The sequence below is a fragment of the Leucoraja erinacea genome, chromosome 34 (assembly GCF_028641065.1).
Source record: "Leucoraja erinacea ecotype New England chromosome 34, Leri_hhj_1, whole genome shotgun sequence".
In the NCBI taxonomy this organism is placed as follows: domain Eukaryota; kingdom Metazoa; phylum Chordata; class Chondrichthyes; order Rajiformes; family Rajidae; genus Leucoraja; species Leucoraja erinaceus.
In genome coordinates this window covers 16,928,261-16,948,504 of record NC_073410.1, presented here as the reverse complement: position 1 = coordinate 16,948,504, position 20,244 = coordinate 16,928,261, and the positions used below count along the sequence as shown (strand labels likewise).

The 20,244-nt window shown below is 43.1% G+C and overlaps 1 protein-coding gene across 2 annotated transcripts in view; it reads left to right on the top strand.

Annotated features, from left to right (window-relative positions):
* The window catches only part of LOC129713055 (serine/threonine-protein phosphatase 2B catalytic subunit beta isoform), an 87,294-nt gene that overhangs the window by 17,568 nt on the left and 49,482 nt on the right, over positions 1 to 20,244 (top strand). For both annotated transcript variants that reach the window (XM_055661935.1, XM_055661934.1), the window contains exons 2-3: positions 17,561 to 17,761; positions 19,818 to 19,942. In XM_055661935.1, the coding sequence (XP_055517910.1) occupies positions 17,561 to 17,761; positions 19,818 to 19,942 (326 nt within the window). The remainder of the gene's footprint in view (positions 1 to 17,560; positions 17,762 to 19,817; positions 19,943 to 20,244) is intronic.

The window sequence follows — 20,244 nt, the reverse complement described above, 5'->3', positions numbered from 1 at the left end:
TTGAGCATTGAATATGTTACAGTAAACTGTAATCATTACTTTGCTTGAACCCTGGGCTGGTAGGAAGCGACAAGGCAAAATGATGGTTTTTGTGTCTCTTGCATTTGCCTCTGCAGTGATAGAGGATTGAGAGTGTAGTATGGGAACTGAGAAGTGAATCTGAGTATTTCTGAAGCATTCGTTGAGTTTTAGTTTAGAGATGCAGTGTGGAAACAGGTCCGTCGGTTCACCGAGTCTGTACCAATCAGCGATCACACATACACTAGTTCTATCCTACACACTTGGGGCAATTTACAAAATCCAATTGAATTGCAAACCTGCGTGTTTCAAAATAACTTATTTAATTATGGGCTAATAATGGGAAAAAAGCTTATACTCAAATTTTGGAAAAATGCTCCAATACCAACAATATAAATGTGGATTTCAAACATGTTTGAAACACTACACCTGGAAGAGATGAGACTCCTCCTAGCAGGCAAAGCAGACCACTTCCAAAAGACGTGGTCTGCATTTATGGAACTATTACAAGCATAAGGTGCAATGGTAATTTAAAATATAAATGGTACCAGGATCTGGTAACGGGGGGTATAAAATAAAAAATAAAAATTAAAAACACGGTTGGTATATTCTTTTTTGCGGAGTTTTGTGTTATAATAGAGCGATTGTTTTTCCTTTTTTTTCTTTCTTTACTTCTTTCTCTAACTTCTTCCCTAAGGGGCTTTCTTCTGTCAACACTTTCCTGCACCTTCACGATTCTTACTCACTTTCCTTACTTCTTTTATTTCTACCTTTTTTTAAAGCTCGAAAAACGAAGTACTGTACTTCTAATAAAAAAAAAATAAAAAGAATTGCAAACCTGCACATCTTTGGAGTATGGGAGAAAACCTAGTCACAGGGAGAATGTATAAACTCCGTACAAACAGCAGCTATAGTCTGGATCAAACCCGGGTCTCAGGCGTGACTCTACTGCTGCGCCACAATGCTGCCCTGTTTCTATTGTGTGTTGTGGATGGGATGGGATGGGAAAGGAAGGGATGATACGTTTGGTAGAGAAGTTAGAAATTCCTTTTAATTTGGAGGTTGATGAGGTATCAACAGGGGAACTGTCTCCAGGTTATAGTGGGAGGTAAGAGTGGGAGCAGAAGTGATTGAATTGAAATGGACACGGTTGAGGAACTGGTCGACGGAAAATGACACTGGCTTGATTCCTGTCTGATGGTGTTGGACATTTTCCAGGATTCAAAAGATGAAATATTTATTTTGTAGTTCAGATGCTTTCTGTAATAAATAAACTTGCAAAGATCTGACCTACAATTATTCTAATGCTTCATTTCGAGCAGTTGAGTAGACTTTTTAGACTTTAGAGATACAGTGTGGAAACAGGCCCCTCGGCCCATCGAGTCGGCACTGACCAGTGGTCATCCCGTACACAAGCACTTTCCTACACACTAGGGACATATTTATAATTTACAGAAGCTAATTAACCTGCATACCTGTACAACCTTGGAGTGTGGGTGGAACCAGAGCACCCGGAGAAAACCCACATGGTCACAGGGAGAAAGTACAAACTCTTTACAGACTGCACCCATAGTCAGGATGGAACCCGGGTCTCTGGCGCTGTAAAGCAGCAAGTCAACCACAGTGCCCCGTGCCTCCCAAGAGATCTTTGTAGAAGAGAAACCTTTGCACCCATTTTCAAATTCTCTGTTATTTTGAGAGGTAATGTGAATACGATTTGTGCACTCGCTATAAGCTGTTAGGCTTGTGGGTGTTATTACTTGTCATTTGCATTGTCGTAGTAACTATCTTATTATTTGTGATAACATCTTATTTATATTACCACATGTACAAATAAAAACTTGGATTGTTCTCATTGGGGTCTTGGCCAGTATCTTGTTGCTGTGTGAAATTCAAATGATATGCCAAGGACTGGCTGAAAGCTAAACTTGGGCAAGAACGAAACCTGACCACTGCCAATCCAAACATGTTCATGCCATGAGGGACATTTATGATCATATAAATTGGAATTATAAACACAGTTTAAAATAACAATTTTGGTTCAGATAATCGCATGTCTAGCATTCAAGCTTTGTTTAAGTTAGTTGTTGGCTTACAAAGCTTATTGCACTGATATGGCTTCTTTGACCATGTTATATAAGGCAGTACAGCGATGCAGCAGCAGACAGCGTCAGAGACCCGGGTTCCATCCTGACTATGGGTGCTGTCTGTACATAGTCTGTGCGTTCTCCCTTTGACCGCATGGGGTTTTCTCCGGGTGCTCCGGTTGCCTCATACACTCCAAGGACGTACAAGTTTGCAGGTTAAATGGCTTTGGAGAAGTGTAAATTGTCCCCAGTGTGTAGAATAGTGCTAGTGTATGGGGCGATTGCTGGTCGGCACGGAGGCCAAAGGGTTTATTTCCACGGTCGGTCATTCATGGTCATTCATGGTCAAGTTTGGTCTAATCCTTTTCCTTTTTCAGACACAAAGGGTCTCGGCCCAAAACGTCACCCATTCCTTCTCTCCAGAGATGCTGCCTGTCCCGCTGAGTTACTCCAGCTTTTTGTGTCTATCTGATGGTGTGAAGTGTTCTATTACAATCACACTGTAGTTAAGATGGGTATAATATTTAGCAGGTTTGAGATTTATTTGGCACGGACATTTCCAGAATCAATTGTACGTTGTTGTGTAAGTTCACTGTGTTGTGAAAGAGGTGACTTGGCTTTACTTTTATTTCACTTGTTGCTCCACATTATTTGGATGGGTGAGGCGTTGTTTTTAAGGAGCTACTAATGGAAAAATCAGCCTTTTGTTTTGTCCGTTATCTATTAACATCGTTCATGAATGGTGTACTCTACATACAGTTGCTGGTGTGCTGTATACGTCTAACGTGCACCAATTCATTAATGACGAGGAGAATGGGTGATGGGTCATTGATCAGCTGATGGGTCAGAAGTTATGGGGAGGAGGCTGGACAATGGGGTTAGGAGGGAGAGATAAATGGCGGAGTAGACTTGAGGGCCGAATGGCCTAATTCTGTTCTTACCTCTTACCTCTTATGAACTTGGAATGAGGCGTGCCATTGAAGCAGACTGCATCTAATTTTAACTCCTCTTAGTTAGTTTAGTTTATTGGTACAGTGAAAAGTTTTTGTTGCGTGCTAACTAGTCAGCAGAAAGATAAAACTTGATTACAATCGAGCCATTTACAGTGTATAGATAAAGTAAGAAATGTTACTGTAGGAATACAGATGTAAGAGTGTGGAGCGATTGTATATGAAAGACGGCGTTCCGGAGGTCGGCGGCAACGCTGGACTGGACTGGAGAGCGGCATCTTCGGCCTGGATCGATCGTCTCAGCGCAGAGGGAGAACAAGGAGGGAAGCGAAGGAGACTAAGACTTTGCCTACATCACAGTGAGGATGTGCTTGGTGAACTCACTGTGGTGGATGTTTAATTTGTGTTTATTGTATGTTTTGTTATTATTGATTCTGTGTATGACTGCAGGCAACATAATTTCGTTCAGACCGAAAGGTCTGAATGACAATAAAGGATCTATCTATCTATCTATCTATCTATCTATCTATCTATCTATGTGATAGTAGATCTGCGTCTATGGCACGCCTGAGTTGGCAGCCATCTTGGAAGCATTACCCATCTTTCCATTACCATACTGATCGCTCTGTCCTGGGCCTCCTCCATCGACAGAGTGAGGCCACACGCAACCTGGAGGAACAGCACCACATATTCCGCTTGGGTAGCTTACAACCAAAATGGTATGAGTATTGAATTCTCCTATTTTAGTACATCTCTAACAGCCACCTCCCTCTTCCCTTTCCTTTCTCTCCCACTAGTTATATGCACACCAGATTTACACTAGTTTCAAGATACAAAATGTCACCTATGCGCAACCTTCCAAAATGCAGTCCCAACCCAAAATGTCACCTCTCCATGTCTCCAGAGATACTGCTTGAATCATTCTGAAGAAGGGTCCTGACTCGAAGGGTCCTCACTCATCCTTTTTCTCTAGAGATGCTGCCAGAACCGCTGTTACTCCAGCACATTGTCTATTTTTGGCATAAACCAACATCTGCAGTTCCTTGTTTCCAGAAGAGAAGAGGGGTAGGATGTCTCCAAAGCATGGGAGGTAATAGATGAACACAGGTGGGGGAATTGATAGGCGCATCGTTGGACACAGGCTGTGGATGATTAAATAAAGATGTGACAAAAGGATTGAAGAGTTACGATTTGTGAAGTCAGTTAAAGGAGTGAAGGGGTAGGGGGATGGGGGAGATGGGAGATGTGAGTCTGGGTGGGGCACAGTACAGGGGGAGGAAGAAAGGGGAGTGCGGGGCAGGGGGAAAGGTTACATAAAGTTGGAGAATTCGATGTTCAATTCAATGAGTCGCTGAGTGTGTTAGGCATGGATGTTGCCTTGGGAGTGAATGCTCGCTGTGGGTATATTGATTCTGCCAGTGGCATTGGAGGGTTTTGTGGAGTCAGTGATGGCGGTGTGGATCCATGACGTTCAGTCTAAATCTCAGGGAGATATATGAGTGTAGGAATCAATGCCTGTAGCATTATCCCAGGTTCAGATCATGATCAATGAACACTTTTCCTCAGAGGATTGAAGGCGATGGTGAATTTGGTCACGGCTGTTTCTGCTGAGCGGTAATGCCTGAAATACGGGAAGTGTCCACCGATTCGAACTTTTCAGCTTGGACTTTTCTTTGGGAGTGGTGTTGTCCAGTGGAGGTTATGTGGGTAGGGGACGTGGTGCTACGAATGTTAAGTGTAAGGACTCTTATCTGGTATTTGTCAGCTCTGCCTCTGAATGCAGGCTGAAGTCAGCACTGTCCATGCACTGCAGTTCAATCACTGAATTCTGTGAGCCTTCAGCTGTATCAGCATCAGATGGAACTCAGTTCATGGCATCGGGAGATCCCGGAGAAAACTCATGCAGATCATGGGGAAAACGTACAAACTCCGTACAGACAAGCACCCGTGGTCAGGATCAATTCCGAGTCTCCGGCGCGGTCATAAGGTCATAGGAGCAGAATTAGGCCATTCGGCCCATCGTCTACGCCATTCAGTCATAGCTGATCTATCCCTCCTAACCCCATGCTCCTGCCTTCTCCCATAACTTTTGACACCCGTAGTTTCTATCTCTGCCTTAACAAATCCATTGACTTGGCCTCAACAGCTGTCTGTAAAGCTACCGCTAGGTCCTTTGGTTCACTGGGTCTACACCATTGATCACTCGTTCACGCTAGTTTGATGTTATCCCACTTTACTATCCACTCCTACACACTATAGATGCCAATTAACCTACAAACCCACACGTCTTTGGGCTGTGGGAGAAAATCGGTGTACCCGGAGGAATTCTTGGAGTTACAGGGAGAACCTGCAAACTCCACACAGGCAGCACCCAAAGTCAAGATTGAACCCTGGTCAGTGGTGCTGTGAGTCAGCAGCTCTACCAGCTGTGTCACGGTGCTGCCCGTGTAGTAAGTGAAGCATGGATTAGCACCAACATAAGGAATTTACAAAAGGGTTGATGTACGGGGTGTTTATGTATTTTAATGTTTAGGTATCAGGATATAATGAATTTAATGAAAGATAGTATAAACAGTTTGTAAAATTGATCTAAATATTGTAGACTAAATGCTGTTTAGACAAGCATCAAAATGCTGAGAAGGGGCCCAGTGTCCTGATAGTCATCACCATATTAGCCGTTGAATTGTTGATGTCACTTATTTTGTCAGCAACTCCACTCTTGCCTGTAGAATTCTCAAACTATTAAGTATTTTTCTCTCTAATGTTTATTTTTCCTTTGAAACGTCACGTGTTTTGGGATACTCTAGAATCAAAACTGAAATGTGTTAAAACACTCGGTAAATGGGGCTAGTGAAACTGTTGGAACTATTTAACGGTAAAGAAAATGGTCTTGGATGCCAAAACGTATAAGATTTTGAACTAAATGCAGGAGTAAACATCCCCCAAGGGCTGTGGGCTGGGTTCAGGGTGTGTTTGAGGCAAATATGAACATCTTTAGAATTTGAAACGGGGAACTGCAGATGCTGGTTTACAAAAAAAAGACACAAAGTGCTGGAGTAGCTCAGCGGGTCAGGAAGCATCTCTGGAGAACTTAGATAGGTGACACTTTGGGTCGGAGCCCTTTTTCAGACACTTTTTCAGGCTGAAGAAAGGTTGCGACACAAGACATCGCCAATCCAAGTTCTCCGGAGATGTGTAGACAAGAACTGCAGATGCTGGTTTAAATCAAAGGTAGACACAAATTGCTGGAGTAACTCAGCGGGACAGGCAGCATCTCTGGAGAGAAGGAATGGGTGACGTTTCGGGTCGAGACCAAGCTGTCAGACCCGCTGAATTACTCCCAACACTTTGTGTCTTCTGCAGAATTTGATTGGACAGGCTGATGACGAAAAAGGGGTTATAATAATTTGGCAAGCGGGCAAATGCCTTCAATTTAGAATTGTAACCTTAATTTATTTTTGAGTATTGGGAAATAATAAGAAAGAATAAATACAGTGTGTCATGGAGTTATAAAGTGACACAGCGTGGAAACGGGCCCTTCGACCGAGCTTGCCCACATCAGCCAACATATCCCAGCTACACTAGTCCCATCTGCCTGCATTTGGTCCATATCCCTCCACCATGCATCTACCCAATCTATTCCTCACTCCATGCATCTACCTAATCTATTCCTCACTCCATGCATCTACCCGATCTATTCGTCAGTGTGTTCAAAATTATCTCAGCGATATTTAAATCCGATGTTAGCTTTGAATTTACTGACATGTCTTCATAGTCAGCTAGAATGAACTGAACTGTGGAAGAGGGATTGTGGGCATATGGATTAACGCCTGATTTACCTCCTGCATGCTCACATTCCCTCTGTTTTAAGGATAATGAAGTATCTGTATAGGTGGATGAATGTCAGTGCTGTGCAATGTTATAATATCCCTCAAATATTGATGCTGAAATGTAGAAACAAAGAACTACAAATGCTGGTTTACACCAAAAAGAGACACCAAGTGCTGGAGTAACTCAGGCGAGAAAAAAATCTCTGGAGAAAAAAGATGGGTGCAGTTTCAGGTCTGCACCCTTCTTCAGTGAATACTGATGCTTCTTGTTTAAACAATGCTAAAGACGAGTTTTGTGTAGAATTTATGACGAACACTCTGAATTTGTTTAGAATTGTGTTGATACTAGTGTAAGAATCCTACAATCCACACTTTCATTTTTGTTTTCAGCTTTTTTTAGTTTTAGAGATACAGCGCCCTTCAGCCCACCGAATCCACAACATCACAATCATACAGTACGGAAACAGACCCTTCTGCCCCTCATCCGTGCCATCCAAGATGTCAATCTGAGCTAGTTCTATCTGCCTGTATTTGTCCCAAATCACTTGAACATTTTTTATCCGTATACCTGCCGGAAGGTTTTAAACATTGTCATTGATTCCCGCCTCTACAGTTCCTACAGCTTGTCCATATATCCACCACTCTGTGTGAAAAGTTGCCCCTTGCATCACTTTCAAATCTTTTCCCTCTCAGCTTAAACCTATGCCCTCTGTTTAGACTCTTTGGGATAAAAGACTGTGATCATTTTATGTACCTCTAGTACCATGTAGTGTACAATCTCATGAGAGGAATAGATGAACGAAATGCACTGAGGCTTTTTCCCAGTGTAGGGGAATAGAGAACCAAAGCAGATAGGTTTAAGGTGTGGGGGGGGGAATATTTTATGGGGATTTGAGGTGTAACTTCTTTACACAAAGGGAGGTGGGTGTGTGGAACAAGCTGCTGTAGGGGGTAGTTGAGGCAGGGACTATCGCAACCTTTAAGAAACACTTAGAAAGGTACATGGATAGGATAGGTTTTAGGAGGACATGGGCCAAAAACAGGCAGGTAGGTCTAGTGTAGATGGGGCATGTTGGTCAGCTTGTGCAAGTTGGACCAAAGGGCCTGTTTCCACAATTCCACAACATGACTATGACCTCAAAAAGGGCAGCCCTCAACCTCCTATGCTCCAGGGAAAAAATGTTCCTGTGGACTCTTCTTAGCATAAACATTATGAGGTGACTGAGGTAGCATTATTCTTTAAGAAAGAACTGCAAATGCTGGAAAAATCGTCGGTAGACAAAAATGCTGGAGAAACTCAGCGGGTGAGGCGGCATCTATGGAGCAAAGTAATAGGTGACGTTTCGGGTCGAGTCTGAAGAAGGGTCTCGACCAGAAACGTCACCTATTCCTTCGCTCCATAGATGCTGCCTCACCCGCTGAGTTTCTCCAGCATTTTTGTCTACCTAGCATTATTCTTTGTGCTGTCCAGGTGTGGAGAGTGCTGAATCATCCACAATGTTCTCCTGAGATACTCTGATATAAAAATCAACACCCGAAGGAAACCTGTCTATGATGAACAGTGGTACTAGCTCCACTTTGTATCCCTTCACCAGAGAGGGCTGCTGTATGAATGGTGGCACGTTCATTGAACGAGTTAGCAACCATGCAAAAATCTGAAAGTCCTTTATTTTTCTTTAATGTTTTAAATTATTTCTTAGTGTTTTAATATGAATTTAATGTTGATTTGTTATTTCAAAATGTCAGATTAAAAAAAAAAAAGATTTTGACCTATTTGAATAGCTTTGAACTTTTGTCAGTGGTTAAGACTTGTAAAAATCCTTAAAGCCATTGATACCTGGCAACTATCAAAAGCTTTCAAGGCATTCCAGACCACAAGACGTAATGCCAGAGACTTGCTGAGTACAGGTCACGCATCCTTGCCAAGTGCCTGTTGACCTGAAGAGTTCCATGTACAGAAAGTGTGATCATGGGCTGATTGGAACTGTGGGCAGTCAGACATTAGACATTAAAGACACAGCGTGGAAACAGGCCCTTCGGCCCACCGAGTCCACGTGGACCAGCGATTACCCCGTACACTAGCATTATCACACACACACACTAGGGGCAATTTACATTTTTCAAAAGCCAGTTAACCTACAAACCTCTACGTCTTTGGAGTGTTGGAGGAAACTGGAGCACCTGGAGAATACCCACATGGTCACAGGGAGAACATACAAACTCCGTACAGGCAGCACCGTAGTCAGGATTGAACCATGTCTCTGGTGTTTTGAGGCAGCAACTCTATAGCCACTGCCACTGTGCCAGCAGTTCTTGGATCATTGAAAGACCTCACAAGTCTGTCCTGGAATAACATTGTGCTTTATGTATTTGTTCTGTAATATTATCAAAGTAATTGTGAAGGTTTTAGAACACTGCATGTTTTTTCATTACCAATGGATCTAGGTTGTGCTTTTGTATGAAAAGATAAGATTAGCCAAGTTGTTAAGGGTAATGATTGTTAAAAGTCTTGATTTCAGTCATTATTTCAGGATAAAACCTATTGGAATATTCATTCCAAGCATTGCCACACATGTATTGAGACTTTGGTCATGTCAGTGCTTATACTTTCTATTGTAAAGATCGTAAGCTTGTTGATCTGCAACAAAATTCCCAGGCAGACACAAAATGTTGGAGTAACTCAAGGGGGCAGGCAGCATCTCTGGAAAGAGGAATGGGTGACGTTTCGGGTCGAGACCCTTTGTATCTGATGAAGGGTCGATTTAAACCAGCATCTGCAGTTCTTTCCTATTAACATTCCCAGGCATCTGTTTTTTATGATGTGATTTTTGTTTTTGCCCAATGTCACCTTCTCTTGTGTTCTTATTCTAATCCTCTTTCAATGACTTTGCTGGTGCTGGGTACTGGAGTGGCCTTGAAGCGACTAACCTTCCTATATAAACATTGCCGGCTGGTTATATTTTTACTAGTGATCTGATCCCTAATGGGTCTGTAGAAAAGAGCCCTGCTATTTTTACTGCCACTGGACATGCTCAGGGTTCAAGAAAAGCCAGGTCTTGAAAACTGCTGTATGTGCAGTGTTTGGCTGCACTACATGATAATATGTCATTGCTGGCAGGAGTATCGGCCATCTGCAGTTACAAACATACTGTCATCGTAACAGCATCCTTTATGCTCCAAACCCGAGCCAAACAGTATTGCAGTCCTGGATTAGGGGGTATTACCTTTCTGGAGAGGTTGGACTGGAACGTCAGAGATTGAGGGGGAGACCTGATAGAAATATATAAAATTATGAGAGCATTGGCATTCAGAATCTTTTTTTTCTCAGATCGAAAATATCAAGGACTAGAGGGCATGGGTTTAAGATGAGAGGCACAAAGTTTAAAGCAGATGAGGAGGGAAAGTTTTTTGTTTATACAGTGGCCAACACTTGGAACCCGCTGCCAGAGGCAGTGGTGGTAGCAGGTGTCATAGGGGCATTCACAAAACGTTTAGTCAGGCACATAGATATGGAGGATTATGAATTGTGCAGGCAAAAGAGTTTACTTTAACGTTAGCATCAGGATCAGCATAGGCATTGTGGGCCGAAGGACCTGTTCCTGTGTTGTACCATTCTATGTATAGGAAGGAATTGCAGATGCTGGTTTACACCAAAGATAGACACAAACTGCTGGAGTAATTCAGCTTCTCTAGAGAAAAATAAAAGGTAACGTTGTGGCTCAACTCTTCTTCAGACTGAGAGTCGGGGAAGGGAAACTAGAGGCATGAAAATGTTCAGAACAAATCAGAGCCGGCACCAAGGACCAAGGGAAGGTGGAGCCCACAATGGTCCATTGTTGGCTGTAAAAGAGGTGATAACAAGGGATAACAAGGGAAGATGCAAACAGTGGAACTGGCACTCTGTTCTGTACCATGTTATGTCATTATGAGCGCATCACTTGTAATCAATTCTCGGAAGTTGTTGATATCAATGAAAATGTTATCATGATAAAATAAAAATGATATAATGATAAATTTGCAGACACTACCACGAGAGTGGTGATTCTCACTCGTCCATTGACTACGTAAAGCCTCAGTACTATTCATGGCATCGCTGAGGAAATTAAGATACATCCACTGTTTGCCTCGATAGGTGGAGTGTAGAACAGTCATTGCTCATTAACATCCAGGAGAGAAGTTCATTTACACAGTGACATTCTCCCCTTATCCGCCCCACCCCCAAATGTTTGTCTTGGATCCGTCTTTCCTGTCACCAGCATATTAAGGGCCTAGTGGCATCTATTTAGCACCTCGGTGTTTTCCTATGAGCTTTATCATCTTCAGGTTTCCCAACATCCAGCGTTGTGACTGACGTGAGTAGTAAAACCAACCCAGGCAACATTGTTCTCATCCTAAGGACAGAATACTCTTACAAATACCTTCCTCCCCCTCCCCTCCCTCTTCAAAACCCCCCTCCCCCCCATTTCCACTAAAGGTCCGTTAACTAGTTTCACAGTTCGCAACGATGCATCCTGCTTGGGCCCACATCATCTCCAGCCAACAATCAGCCTATCGGGCAACCTCCTTGCCTGAAGTCATCTGTTGCCACCCCTGATTTCTCTGAGTTTTTTTCTCGCCCCCAACTACAATCATTCTGAAGAAGAATCCCGAGCCGAAACGTCACCCTTCTTCCCACATTGAAAGAAGAGGGAGGGGAAGAGGAGGGAGGTGTTTGAATGAGTGTGTTCTCCAGAGATGCCGCCTGACCTACTGAGGATTACTCCAACATTATGTATCTATCTTCAAAATACTCATATCTTAGTCAAACATTAACAGAGAATAGTAGTACAACACAAGAGCAGGATTTGGGCCCCACAATGTCTGTGCCAAACATGATGTCAAGATCATCACTTGCCTACCTGCATATAACCCATAAAGCCCTGTCCCACGGTACGAGTTCATTCCAAGAGCTCTCCCGAGTTTGCCCTGATTCGAACTTGGAGATTTACGGTAATGGCCACTCGTCGGTACTCGGGGCTCTCGTGGACATTTTTCATCATGTTGAAAAATCTACACGAGTCTTCCCGTGCTTACCTACCGTTAGCGAGTCTTCCCAAGTACCTGCCGTTAGCGCTAAGAGACGTCCCCGAGCTCCGACGTACCCGCTACGTTCATTCTCATGCCTACCACGAGTTTGATTTTTTTTAAACTCGGGAAAGCTCTTGGAATGAACTCGCACCGTGGGACAGGGCTATCACCCCACCATGCCCTGCTTATCCATGTGCCTATTTTAAATGCCATTAATGTATCTGTTTCAACCCCCCACCCCTGGCAGCGTGTTCCAGGTACTCACCACCCTCTTCCTGCATAATGTATTGGATTTACACACATCTTGAGTCAGCTGACTCCAACACAGCTTGATGTTGGTCAATGTTTCTGTACTGTGCTTTTGTAACTGAGTTTAATGATTGAAGTTTGACGATATTTACACATAGCTGTGAAATTCATGAGATGGGTGTCAGCTTCAATCAAACTTTCCTAGCATTCCAAAGTCAGTGAAATTCTCTTACCACTAGCGTGCAAAATGTAGACATAAACCACAGACATTTGACCCCACATACTCCAGCTTTCTTCAGCCAGTTAGGAAGCTGACAATTATTGGTGCAAATTCAGGTCTGCAGGAATGGTTTAAGGTGATTGCTGGGCGGCACGGACTAGTGGGCCAAATGGCCTGTTTCCACACTGTAACCCGGTTCAATCCTGACTACTGGTGCTGTCTGTGTGGAGTTTGTACGTTCTCCCTGTGACTTGCATGGGTTTTCACCAGGAGCTCCGGTACCCGCCACCAGTCCAAAGATGTACAGGTTTGTAGGTTAATTGGCTTGGTAAAATTGAAAATTGTCCCTGGTGTGTAGGATATTGTTAATGTACCTACACACTGGTCATCCCATACTCAGTGGGCCTGTTTCTATGCTGTATCTCTAAACTAAACTAAACTAAGCCATTTCCTTGTAATTATTTTCCAATAGACCCATGTTCTCTTTGATGTACTTTCTTTTTAAGTAATTAAGCCCCTTTGCCAATATTGCCCTTTTAGTTTATTCTCTATGTATTTATTTGTATTCATCCATTATTGAATTCTGAATTGATCCCCACCTTCTGGCCACAGAAATGTTCTGCTACCTTGTTTTGTTTCCTCTTTCAGCCTAGGACCAGGGGCCACAGCCCCAGAATAAATGGATGTACCTGTAGAAAGGAGATGAGGAGGAATTACTTTAGTCGGGCGGTGGTGAATCTGTGGATCTCATTGCCACAGACGGCTGTGGAGGCCAAGTCATTGAGTATTTTTAAGACAGTGTCAGGGGTTCTGGGGAAAAGGCAGGAGAATGGGGTTGAGAGGGAAAGATGGATCAGCCATGATTGAATAGCAGAGTAGACTTGATGGGCCAAATGGCCTAATTCTGCTCCTATACTTTATGAACTTCACCTTCCTTAACCTCCCCCAACCCCGACAGTTTGGTGTTTCTTCACGGTTCCGGCATCTTGTGTCTCAATCCTTTTCCTTTTGCATTTCTCCTTATTTAAATGCAAACAGCTGTTTCCAATTCAAATTTCTCGCTCTCATTGTGAATGTTGAATTCTGTCACCGTGTGATCATTTCTTTCTTGGAGACCTGTCACTCGGGTCATTCAGTGAGCCAGTTTGCTTAAACATTATTACATCCAAACTAGGCTTTTACATGGAGACAAAAGAAAATACAAATGCTGGAATCTACAACAAAAAAAAGAACAAAGTGCTGGAGTAATTCAGCAGGTCAGGCAGGACCTGTGAAGGAATGGACAGGCGACGCTTTGAGTCGGGTCCCTTCTTCAGACTGGTACAATACTCAATTAGCTGTATATCCATGCACTTATCTCAAAGCTGTGCATTGAAAGTGATGTATTGAAGAGACCTGGCACCTAGTACCTTTTAAAAAAAGGGGGGGAAATGGAAGGAAAAGGAATGTGTAAGATTAGGAAGCCTCAATTGATCTTGTGCTTTTGCATGGGGAAATTCCACAGTAATCCACTGCCAAATGTCGATCTTCTCAAATAGCAGCGATGCACTGCTGTGATCAGCTATATTCAGCACACTCTGTGCTGCTGTCCAAGTTGCCCATATATTCAATGTTTCCTGACTCATTTATATTATGTCATAGGTTTCAACAAATTATTTCTTCCAAATTATGACAGTGCCCCCCTTCAATATGTCTTATCTCTGCCCACACCCACACCGGAATGCTAAAACAGCAAATGTCAGTGGTCACTCTTAGCGCAACTCGACACGAATGACATAGGATATGGTAAACAGTCTGTCTTCAGACTGATATGTATTTCTGGCTGTGATGATCCCATTTGCAGACGTTGTGATTGATGTAACACGGCAGCAGGGGTTTCCCTGTAAGGACATCCTTGGTTTCCCTTCGCTGCGTTCCCCATGGCCATTATCTTACATAACCTTCACACTTCTCACGCAGCAGAAACAGTACACAAACGTTTGGGCATGAAGGTTTTGAATTGCAAAAAATTCAGCATTTGAGAGAACCAATTACAGGTCCACCAATAATTTTCCAGTACCCTTGGTTCCAGAGCCTTTCTGGAATATCCGTTTTGCCGGACCAACAGAGCTCAGGGCCTCAAAGAGGATTCGGCAACAGTACAGGAACGGTCCGCCTGGACCACCGAGGAGCCGAGATACTGGCCCGCAAAGTCAACTGTGGAAGTCAGCTGTGGGAACGGATCTGCTGGCTCCGGCCGGGCCAGAGTTCCAGAGCCTTGGCCACACGGGGCAAATTCGACCCACTGATCGGGACGGAAGTCTCGATGAGGTCAAGATCGGCCACCTCACCCGGACTAGGCGCTATATTTTCGGGGGAATTCCAGAGGTGGCGGAATTTTGTCCGAATTAAAACGAGACCACCAGTTGCTGGAAAATCGGTGGTGGACCTATATTTGAATGCAATATCATTCCTTCATTGAGTGGGTCCAAATCATGAAACTAAACTAATCATAGCTTGAGGTGTTTTAATATGAGCGAAATAACCGAGGTTTCAGCACATCAATTTAGTAATTCTGGTTCCTTGAAAGTGGCATCACAGGTAGATAGGGTGGCCCTCATCTGTCAGAGTATTGAGCAAAGACGTTGAAAGGTCATATTGCAGTTATCTAAGACATTGGTGAGGCCACATTTTGAGTATTACGTTCGGTTTTAGTCACCATATTATAGGAAATATGTTGTCAAACTGGAACGGGTAGAGAGAAGATTTACGAGGATGTTACCAGTGCTCGAGGACCTGATCTATAAGGAGAGGTTGAGCAGGGTAAGACTTTATTCCTTGGAGTGCAGGATGATAAGGGGTGATCTTATCGAAGTGTACAAAATCATGAGTAGAATATATGAGGTAAATGCACAGAGACCTTTGCCCAGAGTAGGGAATCGAGAACCTGAGGACTTAGCTTAAGGTGAGGGGGAAAGATTTAATAGGTACCTGAGGGATGGGTGGTGGGTATATGGAACTAGCTGTTGGTTCCTTTTAGACACGTACATGGACAGGATAGATCTAGAGTGATATGGGCCAAACGCAGGCAGGTTGGGACTATGTTGGTCGGTGTGGGCAAGTTGGGCCGAAGGGCCTGTTTCCACACTTTGTGACATTCTATGACACTGGGTGAAAGCATTTAGTTTTTTATTAGTTTATGTGGATGTATTTAAAAAATATATTTTTCTTCATTGTGAAACCACCTTTAGTTTATCTGGAAGTTTACAAATAAATAACGTGATTAGTTTGTGCACATTGACAGCTCAATGAAAGTATTGTAATTTTCATTATATTTTTGATGTTGTCTGTTAATGTTCAAATTATATCGATTCTCATGATTAGCATAGATCAGTACAGCACAAAAACGGGCCCTTTGACCAACGATGTCAGTGCCGTACAAGGCACCAAGATAATCTAATCGCATCTGCCTATACAAAATCCATATACCTCCATTCCATGAATATCCAATGGTTCAGCTCATTATTGCACAGACTTTACAGTACTTTACCGTTTTATTGACCTAATGTTGAGGGTTGAAATAGTTTCAACAACTTAGGGATTGCAGCCTGAAGATCAGCTGTAGTGGCCTTCTGCCCAGCATAGCATTGCAGATTAAGCTGGGAATTTAGGGTCCATATGGCACAGAACCAGATAGAAAAGGTTCTCAATCTGCTAAACGAAGGCTGAGGAAAGGTCTCGACCTGAATCGTCACCCATTGCTTGTATCCAGAGATGCTGCCTGTCCAGCTGAGTTACTCCAGCATCTTGTGTCCATGCTTGATGGACGAAGATGGGTGAACAGGGCCAAGGCTAGGGTCATTTTACAAGGACATGTCTCCTGTGACATATCAGAGACTTCAGTTTAGTTTTAGTTTAGTTTAGAGATACAGCACGGAAACAGGCCCTTCAGCCTACCGGGTCTGCGCCGACCAGCGATCCCCGCACACTAACACTATCCTACACACACTAGGGACATTTTTTACATTTATCAAGCCAATTAACCTACAAACCTGTACGTCTTTGGAATGTGGGAGGAAACCAAAGATGTTGGAGAAAACCCATGCCGGTCACGTGCAAACTCCTTACAGACAGCACCCGTAGTCAGGATCGAACCTGGGTCTTCAGCGCTGCATTCGCTGTAAAGCAGCAACTCTACCGCAACTCTACCATTGCGCCACCGTGACTACCCAAGTCAATTTAATAATTCTGGTTTGAAGATATGCAGTTTTGAGTTAGTTTATGTAGATGAATTTTGAAAATTCTTTCTCATCATCGGAGGTACCTTTAGTTTATCTGGAAATTTATGAATAAATACAATGATTAGTTTAATGCATAATGCATTAAACAATGCATTGACAGAATTGGAAGTAGAGGGCAGATGAGGAAAGAAACTTATCACTTAGTGTCACTTAATGGAACTGCCATTCACAATTGAATAAAATGTGCGCTTTTCTTACTCTTTGTTGAGAATGGTCGTTCAACCAAATACCTCAAAACTCATTGGCCGGCGGTTCATTCTACAGCAAGACAATGATCGCAAACATATTGCTAAAGCAACAAAGGAGATTTTCAAAGCCAAAAAATGGTCAATTCTTGAGTGGCCAAGTTAATCTCCCGATCTGAACCCAATTGAGCATGCCTTTTATATGCTGAAGAGAAATCTGAAGGGGACTAGCCCCCAAAACAAGCATAAGCTAAAGATGGCTGCAATACAGGCCTGGCAGAGCATCACCAGAGAAGACACCCAGCAACTGGTGATGTCTATGAATCGCAGACTTCAAACAGTCATTGCATGCAAAGGATATGCAATAAAATACTAAACATGACTATTTTCATTTACATGACATTGCTGTGTCCCAAATTATGGTTCCCTGAAATGGATGGACTATGTATAAACACTGCTGTAATTTCTACATGGTGAAAGCAAAATGTATAAAAATGGCCTTTATTAAAATTTGACAATATGCACTTTAACCACGTGTGATTTTTTTCTATTACAAATCTCAAATTGTGGAGTACAGGCAAATAAATGACGGGTCTTTGTCCCAAACATTATGGGGGGCACAGTACATTGATAAGAAATGACACCTTATTGTATCATCTGTGTCTTGCTTGCAGCTGTTCCCTTTCCACCAACTACTCGTTTGTCCATCGAGGAGATCTTCAACGTTGACGGCAAACCAAGGGTGGATGTTTTGAAAAATCACTTAATTAAAGAAGGCCGTGTAGACGAAGAAATTGCACTTCGAATTATTAATGATGGAGCTGAAATTCTGAGGAGAGAAAAGACAATGATTGAGGTTGAAGCACCAATAACGGGTAAGGCGTTGAGAGCTTCCATTTATACAATAATAATCTCACACTGATTTTAAAGTGTCACATTTCGTTTTATCTTACTTTCGCCTCATTAGAAACCTGATGCAAAACATAGTTGAAATAACTGTTCCATTTTTATGGGCTCAGTGTGCTACTGCTTGCTGTTCACTTCAGGTTTAGGAATGTAACTCTGGAATTTGACACCTATTGTAAATCATTAAACTTAAGAATTTACTGTTTGAGTTGTGCTTTCCAAATGGCCTAGTTTAGTTTGGCTTAGAAATACAGTGTGGAAACGGACCCTTCAGCCCACCAGCACTATCCTACACACTATGGACAATTTACAATCTTGACCAAAGCCAATTAACCTGCAAACCTTTACGACTGGTGTGTGAGCCGAAATCGGAGCACCCAGAGAAAACCCTCGCAATCACGGGGAGAACGTACAAACTGTGTGCAGGCAGCATCCATTGGCAGGATCGAACCTGGGTCTCTGGCGCTGTAAGGCAGCAACTCTGCTGCTGAGCCACCGTTCCTAGTGAGAGTAGGAGATAAACAAGACAGAAGGTTTCAATATTAACAGTCAGCCAGTCTGCAGAGTTAGCAGCTGTTAGTCAAGACAACAGATAATCTACCTCGAGTTAGTATGTTTCATGTTTTTACCCCACTAAGTAGTACGTTTTGTGGAAACTGCGTCTGGTGTATCTATGACATCCGTTGTTTCTGATGTGGCCTTCTGTACATCGGCGAGACCAAGCGTAAACTCAGTGACCATTTCACCAAACATGCTCTTTCCATCCCAATACTGATCTTTCTGTCCTGGGTCTCCTGTATTACCACAGTTAGGCCACATGCAAACTAGAGGAACAACACCTCATATGCCACTTGCGTAGTTTACAAATCAATAGTACCATCCTCTGAAATTTCCGCCCCCTCCAACGGGATCTCACCATCAGCCACATTTTCCCATCGCCACGCCTTTCCCCCTTCCACAGAGACAGTTCCACCTGCAACTCCCTGATTAACTCATCCCTTCCCACTCAAACCACCCCCTCCCCAAGTACCTTCTCCTGCAACCACAGAAGATGCTGCACCTGTCCCTGTACCTCCCCCCTTGACTCTGCCCATGGTCCCCAACAGTCCTTTCAGGTTGGGCAGAGGTTCACTTGCACCTCCTCCAACCTCATCTACTGTATCCGTTGTTCAAGATGTGGACTCTTATACATCGACGAGACCAAACGCAGACTGGGCGATCGTTTCACGGAACACCTTCGCTCAGCCCGCCTGGACCTACCTGATCTCCCGGTTGCTGGACACTTTAATTCTTCCCATTCCTACAAAGACCTTTCTGTTCTAGGTCTCCTCCATTGTCAGAGTGAGACCAATTTAGGATAGCAAGCTCCAAAACTTGAAACCAGTAACAAAACCAACCAGTAAATAAATAAATAAACAAAGGAATGCAAATTGGAGAAACAGCATCTCATATTTCGCTTGGGCAGCTTACAGCCCAGTGGTATGAATATTGATTTCTCTCACTTTAGGTAGCCCTGGCATTCCCTCTATCTCTCTCTATCCTTCCCCCACCCAAGTCGTACTAGCTTTTCGTTTCCACCCCACAAACAGCTGACACTGGCCTGTTTCCTTTATCATCGTAACTTTTTTTGCATCTTTCATTCATTGTGCTTTATCTCTCTCTCCACATCATCGTCTATATCTCTCGTTTCCCTTATCGAATGTTAACCTCCCGTATGGGAGGTTAACATTCCTTTATCTATTTAATTACTGGTTGGTTTTGTTACTGGTTTCAAGTTTTGGAGCTTGCTATTCTAAATTGGTGGCACCATAAATTATAGCAAAAGTCTGATCATTTAATCTAACTTTTGTGATAACAAGTTTTTTACAGTAAATTATGTGGTACATTTGGATGTTTAAACTTCATTGTTAATGAATCATGTTAAAGGTATAGCTTTTCATAGCACAATTTCACCATTGGTATCTATTGATCTTCTATTGGTCAATGTGCACTTGAGTTTCAAACCCATCTGCTGTCTTCTCCCAGTATGTGGTGATATTCACGGTCAGTTCTTTGACCTGATGAAGCTGTTTGAAGTGGGAGGATCACCAGCCAGCACCAGATACCTCTTCCTTGGCGATTATGTGGACCGAGGATATTTCAGCATAGAGGTAAGCAGAGCTGTGAAATTTCATTTTATTTTTTAAAGAATTTGCTTTGTCCAAAGGGTGGAGAAGGAGGAAGATTGCAATTACTGCAACGTGTCGGAAGGAACTGCAGATAGAAACATAGAAAATAGGTGCAGGAGGAGGCCATTCGGCACTTCGAACCAGCACCGTCATTCATTGTGATCATGGCTGATCGTCCCCTATCATAAACCCGTGCCTGCCTTTTCCCCATATTCCTCGACTCCACTAGCCCCTAGAGCTCTATCTAACTCTCTCTTAAATCCATCCAGTGACTTGGCCTCCAC